The sequence below is a fragment of the Branchiostoma floridae genome, chromosome 1 (genome assembly GCF_000003815.2).
Source record: "Branchiostoma floridae strain S238N-H82 chromosome 1, Bfl_VNyyK, whole genome shotgun sequence".
NCBI lineage: Eukaryota > Metazoa > Chordata > Leptocardii > Amphioxiformes > Branchiostomatidae > Branchiostoma > Branchiostoma floridae.
This window is the reverse complement of record NC_049979.1, coordinates 15,992,900-16,009,289: the sequence shown is the minus strand read 5'-3', so window position 1 is coordinate 16,009,289 and position 16,390 is coordinate 15,992,900. Positions and strand designations below refer to the sequence as shown.

The following is a 16,390-nucleotide window of genomic DNA, read 5'->3' as shown; positions in this document are numbered from 1 at the left end:
CCGAACTACTTTTGGGGACGGGGGTCGCGTATAAATACTGTGTTCTGAGACCTTAAACCAACTTGACCTTGGATTTTTTTTCATTCATACAATAAAACTAGTCAAGATATAAAACCGTACCAAGTTTTAGAACAGAAATCCAAATGGTTCCTGAGATATGGCCAACTTTGCACTTCGGCGCCTAGCACAGGTGTCGGCCCTGTACAAGGACTATCTGAGGGGCCGCTAATTGGTCTCATTATCTCAACAAATCTAATATTCTGGTTGACTTTTACTTCTACAAGATGCTTGCCAGACCACATTCTACCGTTCTGAGTGATTTGGATTGGGGGTTAGTCTTTTTTAGGGCGGAAAGGGGGGGGGGGTCGAGCGGGCTTTAGACCGCACTAAGTCCTATACTTAAGCATAGGGAGCGGTCTTGGCGGCCGTTGCCATGGTAACAGCGGTTCTTACGGTAACAAAAACGTTACAGTTCAAGTCAGCCGAGGTCAATTCCTAACATATCAGTCGAATTCAATGTTATTACCCGTCCCTGGGGAATTAACGCTGTGATTCAAGGTCTCAGAACACAGTTTTTCGCCTATGGGGATTTACATGGTTAAGGACCCCAAAGTGAGGTGGTTCGACGACTCAAAACCTATAGAAAGGTGCAGATACAATTTACAAGAATTTAGTATGTTGAAGTCGAGGGTACGACCTACAACATATCTGAAAATGAGCATAGATTTGCCTGCTCGTTTTTCTATAAAAGACACTTTGATTTGACCCCCAGCGGAGGTCATGGAACTGCAGGCGACGAACAGGAAGTGCCGGTAACAGTATCAAGGCGCAAATTCCCGCTGGCCGAAGGAGCAACGTAATCCAACTTATACCGTATCAACAACGATATATTCCTCTACCATTCACCACAGTTTCCACCTCGCTGTTGTACACGGAAGAATAACTACGGCCTTTGCAAGTACCGCGGTGCACTATTTTAACCCGAACTACTTTTGGGGACGGGGGTCGCGTATAAATACTGTGTTCTGAGACCTTAATCATGTGAAAAGAAATAGACAGACTGGGGAGGGGGGCGGTTTTGTTTCACTTCGTCTTTACGGTTTTATGAAATTTATGAAATTATGTTTACAGCCGGACAAACCACAGTGTCATTTATTACACTTCTCAATAATGTGTTAACCTATAGTGTCAGGGAAATACCATCAAGGTAACAAAAATTTCCGACAATGCACAAAGCAAAGTCATCTACGGAAGATGATGACTGGCCACAACAAAAACACCGAATAAAATTTATTTATTTATTTATTTATTTCATCTTGAAAACAGATGGGTAGCCCCTACAACAGTTTGTGGAACCACTACGATAGAACTAGGAGTTTGACATACTGAATAGGTAAAATGTTATCTTACATATTCTAAGACGTTAAATTTTCCTTCTGAATTCCCGATAACTTTAAAAGAAAGGATATATAATGAAGACTAGAAGATTTAGTACGTACCTCGTGAGAGTACGGACTGGCCTTAGGTCTCTAACTGGAGTTTCTCACCGATAGCAGGCACGCGTTCTGAAAATGCGTCGCATACAGAAATGCATTGCAAACAAACAATTATTGCTTGCCACAGGACTTGGGTTAGTATTTAAAATGTAAATAGTGACCCGCAAATATTATCTATTGCGACTTTTCGTGTAACGCTTTGAGTTCGCATTCTACTGAACTCAGGTTAGCCTTTTCCTGCGGTCATACGTTCTTGAGACGTTTCAATGACGTCATTGCCTACTTATATATTCACATACAATGCATTGGTCTAATTAGGCATTTATTTCATCTGTATGAATAGCTAATGCAAATTGTTATGTCAGATAATTCACTTGATTATATTTTACTCCAATGGATCTGAAATATCACCATACGAACGCTTCATTCATTCGATGTAACCAGATGTTAAGAGGTTTTCAGTACCGACCATAACTGTTATCAAATGCGTAAATGTGAGGTATAAAGCTTGACGGGGATGTACTGTTGGTCGCCTAAGCCGTAAGTTTGTCCACGAGAAAGATAACTGGGAAGGGTTACATTCGCTCGGGAACTTGTCCAAGGCAGAATTGTAAAGGCCACGAAACTGCAGAGCACGCCATGTGGTACTGCAGCGAAGTGCTGCTAACATGGACTTGGGTGGAGGGTTTTCTCAGGAGGTGGGTCATGTCAGACTTCCGAATAAATAAACAGATGGTTATCTATAAATAAAGCTTGACTTTGTACGTCTGAACGAAACAACGTTTATGTCTCTGTGGTGCTCAGTGCAGTGGGCGAGGGTCGACGGGGGAAAACTGCGACTACGCTTTTAATCCCCTGCTTCCCCCCTGTAGTCGTATCAGTCTGGTATGAACTGTCTGTCTTGTACGTTTCGTATGTCTTTTTTTTTATTTGGATGTGTCAAGTTGGCAGGAGTGGGTTGGTGGGAGCTCGGCGGACAAGTAACCTGTTGTGGGTAGCTTGACACATCCCTTTTTCTTTCCTTCTTCTCTTGTATGTTCTTTGAAATGATGTAAAAAAAAATGAAAACAGTGAAAAAACGTCTTGTCTCTCTTGTCTAGTTTTCTTTCTTTTTTGATTTTGTTATACCCCCATTAAAAACGGGCCTTTGGAAGGGCCTTTGGAAGGGCTGGGTTAACATTGCTTGAACCATTGAACCATTGAACCATTGAACCGTTGAACCATTGAACCATTGAACCATTGAACCAAGAAAATAGTGGCCACAAAGCCATGCCGCTGGCGCGGCAAGGCAAAAAGAATACTTCTATCATTACTATATAAACTACAATCTAATAAAAAGTGGGCTTCATCTTCGACCTTGTTCATGTTACAAAACTGACAGATTCTTTGCTCCAGAGGTGTGCGGTTGTGCCTCCCTGTTTCAACATGGAGTTTGTGGCAGCTGAGTCGCAGTTTGGTTATTCCTTGGGTTATTGTAGTTCTTTGTCGTTCGTTCGGAATTCTAAGGTACTCTTCTTCGTTGTAGGTGGATTTGAACAGTCTGTATGAGCGTAATTTGTTCTTTGAGATATATCTCTTACATGTTGTTGGATATTGAGTGCTCGGTTAAGGACACCGCTTTACTTATACTCACTGTTTTCTCTATTCGCAATGAAAGCGTTTAACGGTGGAGGAAGCAAGAGCTTCGGCTTTTGGAATATCCATGGCCTAGGCTCAAAATTAGAAGACACAGAATTTTTGGCAAACATTAACAAATTTGACTTCTTTTCGCTTTTAGAGACATGGTCCACAAATAACACTAAAATAGACGTCCCAAACTACAGCCACTTCCATTTACACCGAACAAAAAGTAAACGCGCAAGACGCACTTCTGGAGGCATAATCTTTTTCTACAGAAACGCATATAAAAATCATGTAAGGAAACTTCCGTCTAAGTCCTCTGATATACTTTGGGTGAGAATAGATCGCGAAATATTAGGATTACCAAAAGACTTATTCATCTGTTCTGTTTATATAAGCCCGAGCTCTTCCACCACACACAAAAACTCCGATAACCATATACTAGACATTCTGGAAAACGAGATTTCTCAATACAGCACACAGGGATTCTTACTTCTCGGGGGGGATTTAAACGCTCGTCTTGGTAATCTACGAGATTACGTAGACTGCGACATTGAAGATGACAAGAATCAATTTGTAAATTCAAAACACCACTCAGATCGACAGCATATGGATAAAGCGCCACCAAACAAATTTGGCAGACTAATCTGTGACCTGTGCATCCAAGCTAACCTGTCCATATTAAACGGTAGGGTAGCTGGCGATCTACAGGGAAAGCTCACCTGTCATCAACCGAAAGGCAGTAGCACTGTAGATTATATCATTTCTAGTCAGCCCTTCTTAAAACACATTTTAACGTTTCGTGTAAATCCATTAACCATATTCTCCGACCATTGCATGCTGTCAGTATTCATCCACTCAAAATCTGCCCATCACAATGTACAAGAAAATCGTAAAACCACTAATGCAAAACCATCGCCAAATCGATTTAACTGGAACGAAAAATCAGCTCACAGTTTTCTGCATTCTCTAAGTCAACCCAACATCTTACAAAGATTACAAACCATTTCACTCGAAAACATTACTAATGCGACCGCTCCAGCCCAAATAGAAAACATTGTCTCCAAATTTAGCTCATTACTAAGAGATGTTGGTCACAATTGTTTGAGTTTGAAAGGACAAAGGAAACATTCACGGAAAAGACAAAACAAAAGATGGTTCGATAAAACCTGCATACAAATGAAACGTGAAATAAAAAACCTGGCTACATTGCTTGAAAAACATCCATCTAACCCAGAAATAAGAGGAAGGTTCTTTAAAACAAGAAAAGACTACAAAAAGCTGGTAAAAAAGAAAAAACGTGACTTTCACCAACAGATAATGAACCAACTATCTTCACTCAGAGAAAGAAACCCGACTGCGTTCTGGAACTTATTGAATAAGTTGAAATCTGAGAAAGTGTCTGGGAGCAGCCAAATATCAGAGGAGGACTGGTTACAGCACTTTAGTAACCTGGACAAACATTTATCAAATGGTTTCTGTAACATAGACGCTTCAACCACTGAAACCGTAGACACTTCATCCCCTTCAAATACAACTCCAATGGAGAGCTCCATATTAGACTCCCTTATAACAGAGAAAGAATTGGAGACCGCTATATCAAATCTAAAAAACAAAAAATCTAGCAGTGGCGACATGATCAATAATGAAATGTTTAAATGTGGAAAACATATCCTAAAGAAACCACTTCTACATCTTTTCAATTCCTGTCTACAAAATAGTTACTTCCCTAAAGAATGGTCACTAAGTCATATTGTACCCATTCATAAATCCGGGGACACTTCTGTCCCAGACAACTATCGAGGAATATCCATTATTAGTTGTCTGGGAAAACTATTCTCATCTATTCTGAATACCCGTCTAGTTAATTATGCAGAACATTACAGCCTTTTCAAACCACAACAGGCCGGTTTTAGAAAGAACTTTAGAACAACTGACAACCTTTTCGTTTTATCCACCTTAGTAAGCAAATATCTGAGCAAAAACGCACGAATTTATGCCTGTTTTGTAGATTTTAGCAAGGCGTTTGACTCGGTTTGGAGAGAAGGCCTTCTACTGAAATTAAACAAACTTGGATTAGGAGGGAAATTTCTACTCACTATAAAAGACATGTATTCCAAAACAACAAATTGTGTTAAAACTAGCCACGGTCTTACCGAAACTTTTGTAACTAACTGCGGGGTTCGACAAGGCTGTAATCTTAGTCCAACTTTGTTTAATTTATTCATAAGTGATTTACCAGATGTGTTTAATGACCATTCCTGTAACCCTCCTATATTGCACGATAAGAAAGTGTCATGTTTATTATATGCAGACGACCTGGTACTTTTGTCTGAATCTCAACAGGGTCTGCAAACTTCTCTAAGTAGATTAGAAAATTATTGTGAATCATGGAAGTTGAATGTTAATCTAAAGAAAACTAAAGTCATTGTATTTACGAAAGGTGGCCGCCTACCAAAAGACTGCCTTTTTCTATATAAAAGACATGTAGTAGAAATTGTTACAAATTATTGCTACCTGGGCATTGTTGTAAACTCAGCTGGCACGTTCAAGGCAAATAACAAATATCTGCACAGCAAAGGCCTGAGAGCCCTCTATGGAATCAACCAATCCCTTGGCAAAGCCGACGCTTCTATATCCGTAAGAAGCAAGCTATTTGACACATGCGTGAAACCTATTCTGTTGTATGGTTGGGAAATATGGGGTTCATTCAAAACTCCAAAATCATCACCAATTGAAGCTATCCATTTAAAATTTTGTAAACAATCATTGAATGTCCCCAGATCCGCATGTAACCTGGCCGTAATGGCAGAACTTGGAAGACACCCTCTTAAACTAGAAGCATCCCTTAACGCCATCAAACAGTATATTAGAGTACGCCAGAACGTGCCAGCTGATAGTCTATCAGCAGACGCTCTTTTGTGTCAACGTAAACTGGACACATTAGGCGCTAAATGCTGGGCTTCTGGAGTCCGCAAGACGCTAGAGGAATGTGGTTTTGGCTATGTCTGGCACTCTCCCATATCATCTGTCCTAAATCCATCACAAATAATTCCATCCATCGACCAACGTTTAAAAGATATGTACCTTCAATCTTTCGTAACAGCAATGCGCAGCAACAACAAATTACGAACATACAGATTACTTAAAACTACTTACAACGACGAGAAATACCTAAAGATTGCAAACATTCGGCACAGAACAGCCATCACAAAGCTCCGCATTAGTTCACATAGACTCCACATTGAAAAAGGCCGACATAACCACATTCCTCTGGAAGAAAGAATCTGCCAATACTGTAACTTGAATAAGATAGAGGATGAGTGCCACTTTATTGTTGAATGCACTTTATACAACAACGAAAGAAACGTCCTTTTTGAAAATATACAACTTATGTTCCAAAATTTCCGATACTTGAATACCACGGAAAAATTTATATTTCTCATGCAATTAGATAAGCCATATATTATTGATTCCATCTGTCCTTATGTTTATAACTGTTTTAAGAAGCGAGAAGAAGTTGAACTTGTACATACTTGAATGTATTAGCATATGTAGAGATGATAAGATACCTTTTTTGTCAAAATTGTACCTTATCACTAGCGCTACGACCTGTACTTAGCTTGTTTGAGCACAAATGTACAATAAAGGTCATTCATTATGGATTTCGCGTAGGAATGTCTGGAAGTAGATGTCCTTTAAACGTTGTTGAATAGCAGAGATGATTGAAGGCACTTTTGAAACAATTGAGTGTGGAGAAAGCCAGACAAAGGCATAACCACATTCTTCTAAAGTTTTCCGCACACCGGAAGCCCAGCATTTACTACCTAAAGAGTCTAATTCTAATTGACATAAAAGTGCGTCTGCCTGGAGACTATCAGCCGGTACATTTAAGCAGATTCTGGTGAAAAACTTAATGGCGTTTAGGGAGGCCTCCAAATGTAAGGGATACCTCCCTAACTCCGCCCGTGCAGCAAGATTGCTAGCTGTTTTGGGGACATTGAGGGATTGTTTGCAGAATTTTACATGTACGGATTCGATTGGGCAAGATTTTGAACTTTTGAAAGAACCCCAAATCTCCGACCCATAAAGTAATGTAGGTTTGACACAGGAGTCGAATAACTTGTTTTTAACAGACAACGGGGCATCAGTTTTGTCAAGGGATTGTCTGACTCCAAACAAAGCTCTTAGTCCCTTGTTATATAGGTATCTGTGATTGGCTTTGAATGTGCCGGCTGAGTTGACAATTATGCCTAAATAACAATATGAAGATACAATTTCTACTACATTACTATTGAACAAGAAGGAACAGTCTTTTGGTAACCGACCACCCTTTGTGAAAACTACAATTTTTGTCTTTTTAAGATTGACTTTCAACCTCCAGGATTTACAGTACTCTTCTAATCTAGACAAAGATGATTGTAAGCCACGTTGTGACTCTGAGAATATTACTAAATCATCAGCATACAATAGACAGGGTACATTCATACAGTGTAGAACTGGAGGATTACAATAGGCATGGTCAAATTCTGATGCTATGTCACTAATGAATAAGTTGAACAATGTTGGACTCAGGTTACAGCCTTGTCGAACCCCACAGTGAGTTACAAATGTATCGGTTAGACCACTGTTTGTTTTAATACAATTTGTAGTTTTAGAGTACATATCTTTTATGGTCAGGAGAAATTTGCCTCCTATCCCAAGTTTCTTCAATTTAAGTAAAAGACCTTCTCGCCAAACAGAATCAAAAGCTTTACTAAAATCTACAAAACAAGCGTATAGACGTGAATTTCTACTAATATATTTGCTGACAAGCGTGTTCAAAGTGAATAGATTATCAGTTGTTCTAAAATTCTTTCTGAAACCGGCCTGTTGTGGTTTGAAAAGGCTGTTTTCTTCTGCGTAGTTAGACAGTCTATTGTTTAAGATTGAACAGAATAATTTACAATAAACCGCGTAAGTCGCAGGGTTATTAGGTCACTTGGCAGGCTGATTATACGGGCTCTCGACCAACCACTTACAACGACCCAGCACGTGATTATCGGTGATTATGTTGACAACGCAGTGAACTGGTCGAACTCCTTCTTTGGTGGATTTTGACTCAGGGACAATTACGTAATGCAAACGGACTCGATACTTTGTAGCTATTCAAAGATCTCCATCCCCCTGCATGAAGCTCAACAGACAACTTAAATATAAAGGATCGAACTTTTACAGGAGAGCAACACTGGCCCCGTGAGCTGAAGGTAGGCGACTAATGCAATTAACGTTACAGAAAAAGTAGGATTAACGACGGACATTGGGGTGAACTAAGATCCAACGAAGTCAGACATGTTTTGACCGACTTGGTATTGTGTAAGATGCTAAACTAGCAGGCGTCTGTGGTGTTGTTTTTAGTTAGAATTATATTGACTGCTTAGAATTTTCTACTTAAAGTGTAGACCGGTCAGACCAGCGGAGTTTTTTCCCATGAATTAAAAAGTACACCAGGGACTAGGCCTCAGTCGTGAGTAGGCACCATTAAAGACCCAATTCTTCAGACTTCAAGAACTAGTTTGAACGAATTTCGTAAAATTCGTATAAATGAACTATGAATTAGGTTATCTTGTAAAACTCATTAGGATGCTTGCCCCTTGTGTGGACGTTTTCTCTCGGTCATTCCCCTCCCAGACCAATCCCCTTATACAGCCAAGATTGGCTCTAACCATTAGAGTATAACATCAATGGGATATACAATTGATTGCTTTACGTTGCATTCCCTATTGAGAGAAAAAAAATTGCACATCTTATGCTATTGTATCCGGTGCTGCGCGATGTCAAGCTCAGGGTGCCACTGGCTGGCGGACATGTCTCCATTCCGGTCCGCCAGGGCCACCCTGTCAACCCGCTGTTGTCTCAAGGATTGCGATCCCAAAGGTTATAACAATTATTTGTTCATCATCAATCATGTTACCGGCTGGAACGTTGTAGTTCGCCCGGTTAGTTAGCTCACAATTTTGTTTACCTGCATGCACGTAACCGTAAATCAATTTTGAAGCTGATTTCAACTCCAGTTGTGTTTCTTGGTAATGTTTATAAAGCATGGAGGTAAGAGACGCTTTCAATTCGTCAGAGACTTGGCTATCGGTTAGAAAACAGATAGATGGGAGCCGTCTTGTCTACGGCTGGGAAGTAGGAGTTGTCCAGAAAGCATTCAGGGGCTTGGTTATGAGTTTTACAATGTACTGGCATGTACTAGTCGTGCCATGGCTGTGACATGATCGTAAGATCGATGATTGGCTGGGCCGACTACTCCCAAAACACCACTCACTTGATGGTGGGTCGACGTCGGGGCAAGCTTGTAGGAATGTCTTGCATGTGTGACAGGGGCCTACTCTCCAAGCAGAGGTTAGGCTCCGGCTGTTTTTCAAACGTTTGTTTAGTCGTTTTTATCGGGCTTTCTATTTTGTATTCTATCTTGCTGTGTCAAAACCTAACTGTGTTTGGCTGGCGTACTTCAACAAAAATAACAAAATAGAAAGCCCGATAAAAACGACTAAAAAAACGCTAAAAAAACAGCCGGAGCTTAACCTCTGCTTGGAGAGTAACAGGGGCCTTCAATACCAGCGACGACATGATAAATAAAAACTTGTCCAACTGGTTGTTTCTGGCATTTAAATATAGGTCAACCGACTGTGTAGCCAATTGTGTAGCTGTAGTGACTTCTCACTGATTCTAAAGATCAACTGAAGATAAAAAGTTGAACCTTGCAAGGAGAGCAACAACACTGAAAGGTGCGTACCAGTAGTTAGACTACAAGTCTAGTATAAACACTGCCATTTGAAGACAAACGATTGTGTCAGCCATGCTTGAACAGGTTGGAATAGTTGGAACTAGAAGAAGATTCCTGACCGGCTGTGTACCGGAGTTCCAGCTTGAAGTTTAAAGTTCGAGGAATAACTATGATTGATGACGAACAAATTACCCCTCATCAGCATTTTGCAATTTTGTACAGTGTGTACTACATTTCCTTGAAATATGTGACCGATAACGCATTCATTCTACAGCTAAAACATTTTGACAACAGAATAATGAGTAAATGAATTGTATTGCTCATACATGTATTGCTCATTTGTGGGGCACACCGAGCTAAGTACAGTCCACAGCAAAACAGATACAGTTAACAGATACGAAATAGAACAGGCTACCATCAGAAAAAATAACTTCTCCTCGCTTTTCAGTTAACGTTATTGGAAGGATAGAAGAACAGACATGTTTTACGATATAATGATATGTTGCCCTGTCCATCTAACAGGGTTTTGTGTCACCGGGTAAATGAACAAATCTAAATATATTTGTCCTTCCAGTTTTTATACAATCAAGGAGGTGGCACAGACAACTGTTGGTTTTTCCAGACGCTACAACAGATAATGACAGTAGACTAGGATTTAAACCCAGCAGTGATACGTTGGTTTCCCTGAGACCGAACATGGAGCAGCGAAGCGTGAAAGTTCTGCAGCTGTCTGCACAAGAGACAGCAGCCCTGAGGGCAGGCGTCAATCTGATTCACAAAAATGTCGGAAACTTCATTATCTACAAGGTATGTTTGTGTACGACCGAAGTTCTAAGCGCCTAGGCCAGGGACTGGCCCCTTGCTCCTCTCCGTTAGAAGTCTCCAGGTTGCACGGTCCATTGCACTTTCCTCCACGAACTTGATACTCTGTCCAATTGGCAATATCCTTTGCAATTTGATCCCTCCAGCGCTTCGGGGGTGTACCCCGTGGCCTTGGCATTTGGAAATGTTGATAGTATGCTTTGTGGTGTTTGGTGGTCTTCTTACTACATGGCCGAACCACCTTGTGTACGATTTAAAGTCTCTTAAAACCGATGCCACACACCAGGAAAACATAGTTTTACCTACGACTATGCGAGCTCTTATGACCTCTAGGCAGCAATACTGCCACTCCGCGATTTTTAGAGATCGGCCGATTCAGAGTTCACGGAGTAGTGAATTCACAAATATAGGACGAGTAGAGTTACAATCTTAAATTTCTTGAAATGGACTATTATGCAATATGCAATGTTAATAGAACTGTATCCTACAGGATCCTACAACTCCAGAGGATCCATACAAGGCCTGCCGCAACGTCTGCAGACATCAGCGCGGACTCTTCGTGAAAGACATCGAAGATGCCGCCTGCAAGTAAGAAAATGCGATGAGTAACATAAAGCCACCCTAGACTGAAACTTAAACTATGGTTAGTAGAGTATTTTAAAGGTCCAGAATGGTTAGTAGAAACAAGATGATGTTACCATGTTGTAATAATCTGGGCAATCTAGCATACGACAAAACCGGATGACGTATGCATGTGGATTTACTGAACTGAACGATGAATTTGCTGATAACATCCCCATTTTCCACAGCGTCGTACGATGTACCAAACACAACTGGAAGCTGGATACATCTACCATGAAGTATGTCAACCCACCTGACAGTTTCACACAGGAACTGCTATGTAAGTGCTGTTGGATATTGTGCGTTATTTTCAGGAAAGATACATATACAACACAGAGACATGGGATAGTTTATAGCGAGTTGACTTTGCGGATATCTATCATGTAGCCAAGCCATCGTGACACTGGTCATCCTGAAGAGGCACAGATACTTTGAGAAAGCGAATTTCAACTCAAAACTAATTCAAGAATCAAACAACATATGTAAGAAAACTATCATCTTTCTGGACTCAGTTCCTGAGGTGGACGATGAGGGCAGGTTGACTCTGGTGGAGCTCAACCCTCCTGAACCGTGGGAGAGAGACCCCCGGCCCCCGCAGAGGATTGAACCCGGGGAGGTGAAGGTAGGATCCAACTTATATATTACTCACATATCAGTAGATCATTGGCAGACTCGAGAGTGCATGCAATCTCAGCCCTCATGAGTTGATACAGGAAGTTCCGTTGTGTTTCATTGTTACCTCCATGAAATGTCATGGAGGTTATATTTTACCCCGCGTTTGTGTGTCTGTGTGTTTGTGTGTGTGTGTGTAAACAAGATAACTCAAGAATGGCTGAGTGGATTGGTTTCATACTTGGTGTGTTGGTAGTGTGTGATGAAAGCTGGAAATGATTAGATTTTGGGCCCCCTAGCGGCTCCCCTTGGTACTGCAACGCAACTTCCGGTTTTGCTATCTCGGTGTTCTGAACATGCTATGGTCACGATTTTTGAGTGTTAGATAGCTCTTGTGCTCAGAGAGAAATGACATAAGTTTGGCCCCCTAGCGTCTAGTTTTGGGATAGCAGGGGCATTTTTGTCAAAAACTTCTGAAGAGGATAACTCAAGAAGGGAACAACGGATTTTCATGATTTTTGGTATGTAGATACCTTAGACAATGTTGTACACGATAAGATACTAATTATGCAAAATAGGAGTACATTTGCATAATTAATGAGAATATTCCATAATAGCAGTTTTTTCAATGTATCTCTTGTTTCAGACATGCTATGGTCTTGACATTTAGGTGGTAGATAGCTTTTAGTGCCATAACAAATTGGGGCAAGTTTCAGCCCCCTAACATTTAATTGTGAAACTGCAGGGGCATTTTTGTCAAGACACTTGAAAGAGGATAACTGCAGAAAGGAACGACGGATTGGCATCATTTTAGGCATGCAGGTAGCTTGGGCAAAGATGTTCATAATGATATGCATGTTATGCAAATGAGGACTTAATTTGCATAATCAATGAGGAAATTGTATAATTCAATTGTTTTCAATAACTGGACTTCAATAAATGTAACACATGTTAATTACGATAGGTGGAATATAAGCAGATACCAAATATGGTAATTGGGAACTTATTTGCATAATTTATGTAAAAATTAAAACCGCTTTATGATTGATGATGGGAATTTTATAATTGTGACATGTGTACGTTAGTCAATGATGAACAACACCATGCATAAATTATGTTAATGTATTGGTCAATTGCATGAAATTTACGAAAGCTCTAAATTTTCATGGAGGTATGAGGTCGCCGAACTCTAGTTCGATAGATGCATTCGTACGCGTTTCAAAAAGAAATGAGATCTTTATTTCAGCTACAATGCAATACAATTTAATTCTAATGTCAGATGATGGCAACGATTATGCACTTATTAGCTTACACGCTCAAAGTGCTTACGTCTTCCTTTGTGGCTGCATATATTTCTAACTTTGTGAGATTTTGTCGTTTAAATATCAGCCTTACCTCTGAACACCCTGGTTAGTCCTACTCAATTTTTTACTGTATATGTTTTTGTATTCTATTGCTTTTATTTCTATTGCTGTACTGTGATTTGGGCTAAGTGACTGAAATAAGATTGATATGTTTTTTTAAAGGCATACTACGGGATTTTTGAACAAAACAAAAAGTAGCTTTTCCTACTTTTTCTTTACATTGTTAGCTCAATCAACCCTATAGCATTGCATACCAATATTCATTGAGAGATGCTGCGACATCAATGCACCACATAAGCATGATGTATAAAAATTGTGATCTTCCAAGAAACAGATGGGCACAGGCTGGTTACTGCCTCTGTGTGTTGTTGTTTCTTGCTTATCAGCCTGGCTTCCCAGTGGGGGGCCAGTTGACAGTTCCTCTGAGTACAGTAGACTAGCTTTCTGTTTCTTGCAGTTTTGAAGGGAATATGACCTTAGCTTGTTGATATCCTACAAAATAGACTAATAAGTTCATGATTATATGCTATTTTAGAATGATTAGATATAGGTGTTTCCAAAGAAGATCTCCATTGTGTTCTTTATCTGCAGTCTGCCATGCATGTGCTAACTGATTACCCCACCCCGGGGGACCTACCGGTGGCAAGCAAGACCTGGAGGGTCTAACTTGGGGGGACACAAGGTTACAGGGTGCCTAGAGCGGAATGTTTGTAGGCTAATCCTTTACGTTGCAAACGTGAAATAATGACACAAAAGTGTCAAAAAGTGACAAAAAGTAGTAGTAAATCTGATATTTCTTAATTCTAGAATATTTCAAATTTGAGCGCAAAAAACTGCGTAGTATGCCTTTAAATGGCTAAAGGGACCTGTGTGCTTCATGGCTGATGGCAGATTATCTCTGATTTCTTCGTAGGTGACCTTCTTTGCGCATGCGTGCATGGAGGTGAAGCTGGGAGACAAGACCATGTTCTTCGACCCATGGCTGACCGGACCCGCCTTCGCTAGAGGGTGGTGGCTGCAACACGAGCCGCCCGCTGATTGGCTGGAAAGGTTGTCACGTGCCGACCTAATTTACATAAGCCACGAGCACTCGGATCATCTCAGGTTGGCAAGAAGTACATTTAACAGTCTTTCAGTCTTCCAGCACAGGCTGTCATTCGGCACATGAACAAAAACAAAATATTAATTGATTCATTCTTCAAGTTGTTTAGGCCGAACAAGACTGGCTAATGATACGCAAAAGAAAATGCACAACGGGCTAACAGGGTTTTTGTCTACTGATAGATGTTAGTACAAAGGTGCATTTGCCACAAGAAATATTTGTAAAATACGATGATGCACAAACGGGCTATTTGCTTTCATAGCTATATCCATTTGAGATTATGAAACAGGCATAACTTTCTTTTCACGTAATTAGTGTCATTGTTGATGTCTTTTCTAACACTCATGGTGTTACTATTCTCTTGCATTCCATGGAGTTATGGGAGACCCTGATGAGCACGTTGATGAGTGGTGTAAGGCTTTCCTCTGGTGAAGGACTTCCACTAGTTGCTTAGTACTCTGTTTATCCTATTACTATTATCCCCATTTTATGACAACCATGTCTTTTCATTTAATGTACGCACATTTCATGCGACTTGAAACAACTGAGCTATTTCGTCGTTAACATTACAACCATATAAGTACAGAAAGCAAGCATTTCTACATAACTTTATGTACCCTATCAGCTACCCAACGCTGGAACTGCTATCGAAGAAGAACCCAAACATCCCCATCTACGTGGGGGACACGTCCGTGCCTGTGTTCTGTAGGCTGAAGCAGAGCGGGGTCAAACTGAACTGCATCAACATCTGCAAATTTGGGGTGTGGCAAGACGTAGGTGCTCATTTCCTATATATTCGCAACTCTATATCTGATTGTTAGGGCTCGGTTGACAGTCCGAAAAGAGAATGCACAATGCAGAAACGAACAGGTTTTAATAATTCGTGGTGCAGTTTTGCGTAGGTCACATTTCCAAACCAGGGCCCGGTCGGGCTGATTTAGGAGACGAAAAATAAAATTGTATACCTAGAAATATACGCAAATTATGCCCATGACTCTTCTCTTTTTACGTTTTGTGTATTTTTCTGTCTGTTATATTATTACTTTTGTTCCCGAGAGCTGCCCACCGGGCCCCGGTTTGGAAATGTGACCTTAGCAAGGAGTAAAGTAAAGAGACAACAACCTGGTCAAATCCTAAATCGCATGTAGGAAAAATACTTGATACTGCTTGTGTTGTAGGAATGAAAGTAAAACCACTCGGTGGTATTGACGTAATTGAATCATAGATTTGTCAATGTCAAATGAATTGTTAGGCGCGCTTGATCTGTATCAAAGCAGAAGTGGCAAACCATGGCAGACAGGGGTTACAGAGGTAAGGTAGTGAGATATTCACATCGGAACAGAGTGGTGAACAGCGGGTTATAAGAACCATAACGTTACCTTACAAAATGTCTAACGAATTTTACAGATCAACGCAGACACACGTTTCATGATCCTGATGGACGGTGTTCACCCCGAGTTTGACACCTGCATCTTGATAGACTACAAGGGTAGGTCATAAGCTTGCCTACTATTTTGTTTTATATCCGACCCTTTTTCACATGCTAGACAGCAAAATTGGTTTCAATTGGTTTATTCAGACATATACATATACATATACATATACATATACATATACATATACATATACATATACATATGCATACATACATGGACATACTAAAACAATGTTGCATCCTGTTATACCTTGCTGTAAAACTGGCTGAATTAAGTTAGTTTTAGTCTTTAAAAAATCTTAATATATACAACAGAACACACTTAACAATAGTCGATGCACACCAAGGCTAACAATAGCAGTAATCAACATTTCCATGGTTCATCACTAGTTTCCATCTTCCAGGGAGTGCCTCATGCGTGGTGTAATGCGTCTTTAAATATCCTTCTTCTTGACAAACTTTGGCTCTGCTTCTGTTGCTGTGCATTTGTCTCTATCTACTCATCTGACATGCTTGTGATTATTAGCCGATTTCCACGGTAAGGCA

At 40.4% G+C, this 16,390-nt stretch overlaps 1 protein-coding gene across 1 annotated transcript in view; it reads left to right on the top strand.

Moving 5' to 3' along the window:
- Window positions 1-8,221: 8,221 nt before the first annotated feature.
- Window positions 8,222-16,390, top strand: part of LOC118410108 (cytidine monophosphate-N-acetylneuraminic acid hydroxylase-like) — a 90,897-nt gene continuing 82,728 nt past the window's right edge. Inside the window, exons 1-9 of the mRNA XM_035811658.1 lie at window positions 8,222-8,362; window positions 9,780-9,889; window positions 10,463-10,695; window positions 11,201-11,298; window positions 11,520-11,611; window positions 11,844-11,953; window positions 14,221-14,411; window positions 15,035-15,182; window positions 15,817-15,906. Coding sequence (XP_035667551.1) covers window positions 10,585-10,695; window positions 11,201-11,298; window positions 11,520-11,611; window positions 11,844-11,953; window positions 14,221-14,411; window positions 15,035-15,182; window positions 15,817-15,906 — 840 coding nt within the window. The 5' untranslated portion in view covers window positions 8,222-8,362; window positions 9,780-9,889; window positions 10,463-10,584. The remainder of the gene's footprint in view (window positions 8,363-9,779; window positions 9,890-10,462; window positions 10,696-11,200; window positions 11,299-11,519; window positions 11,612-11,843; window positions 11,954-14,220; window positions 14,412-15,034; window positions 15,183-15,816; window positions 15,907-16,390) is intronic.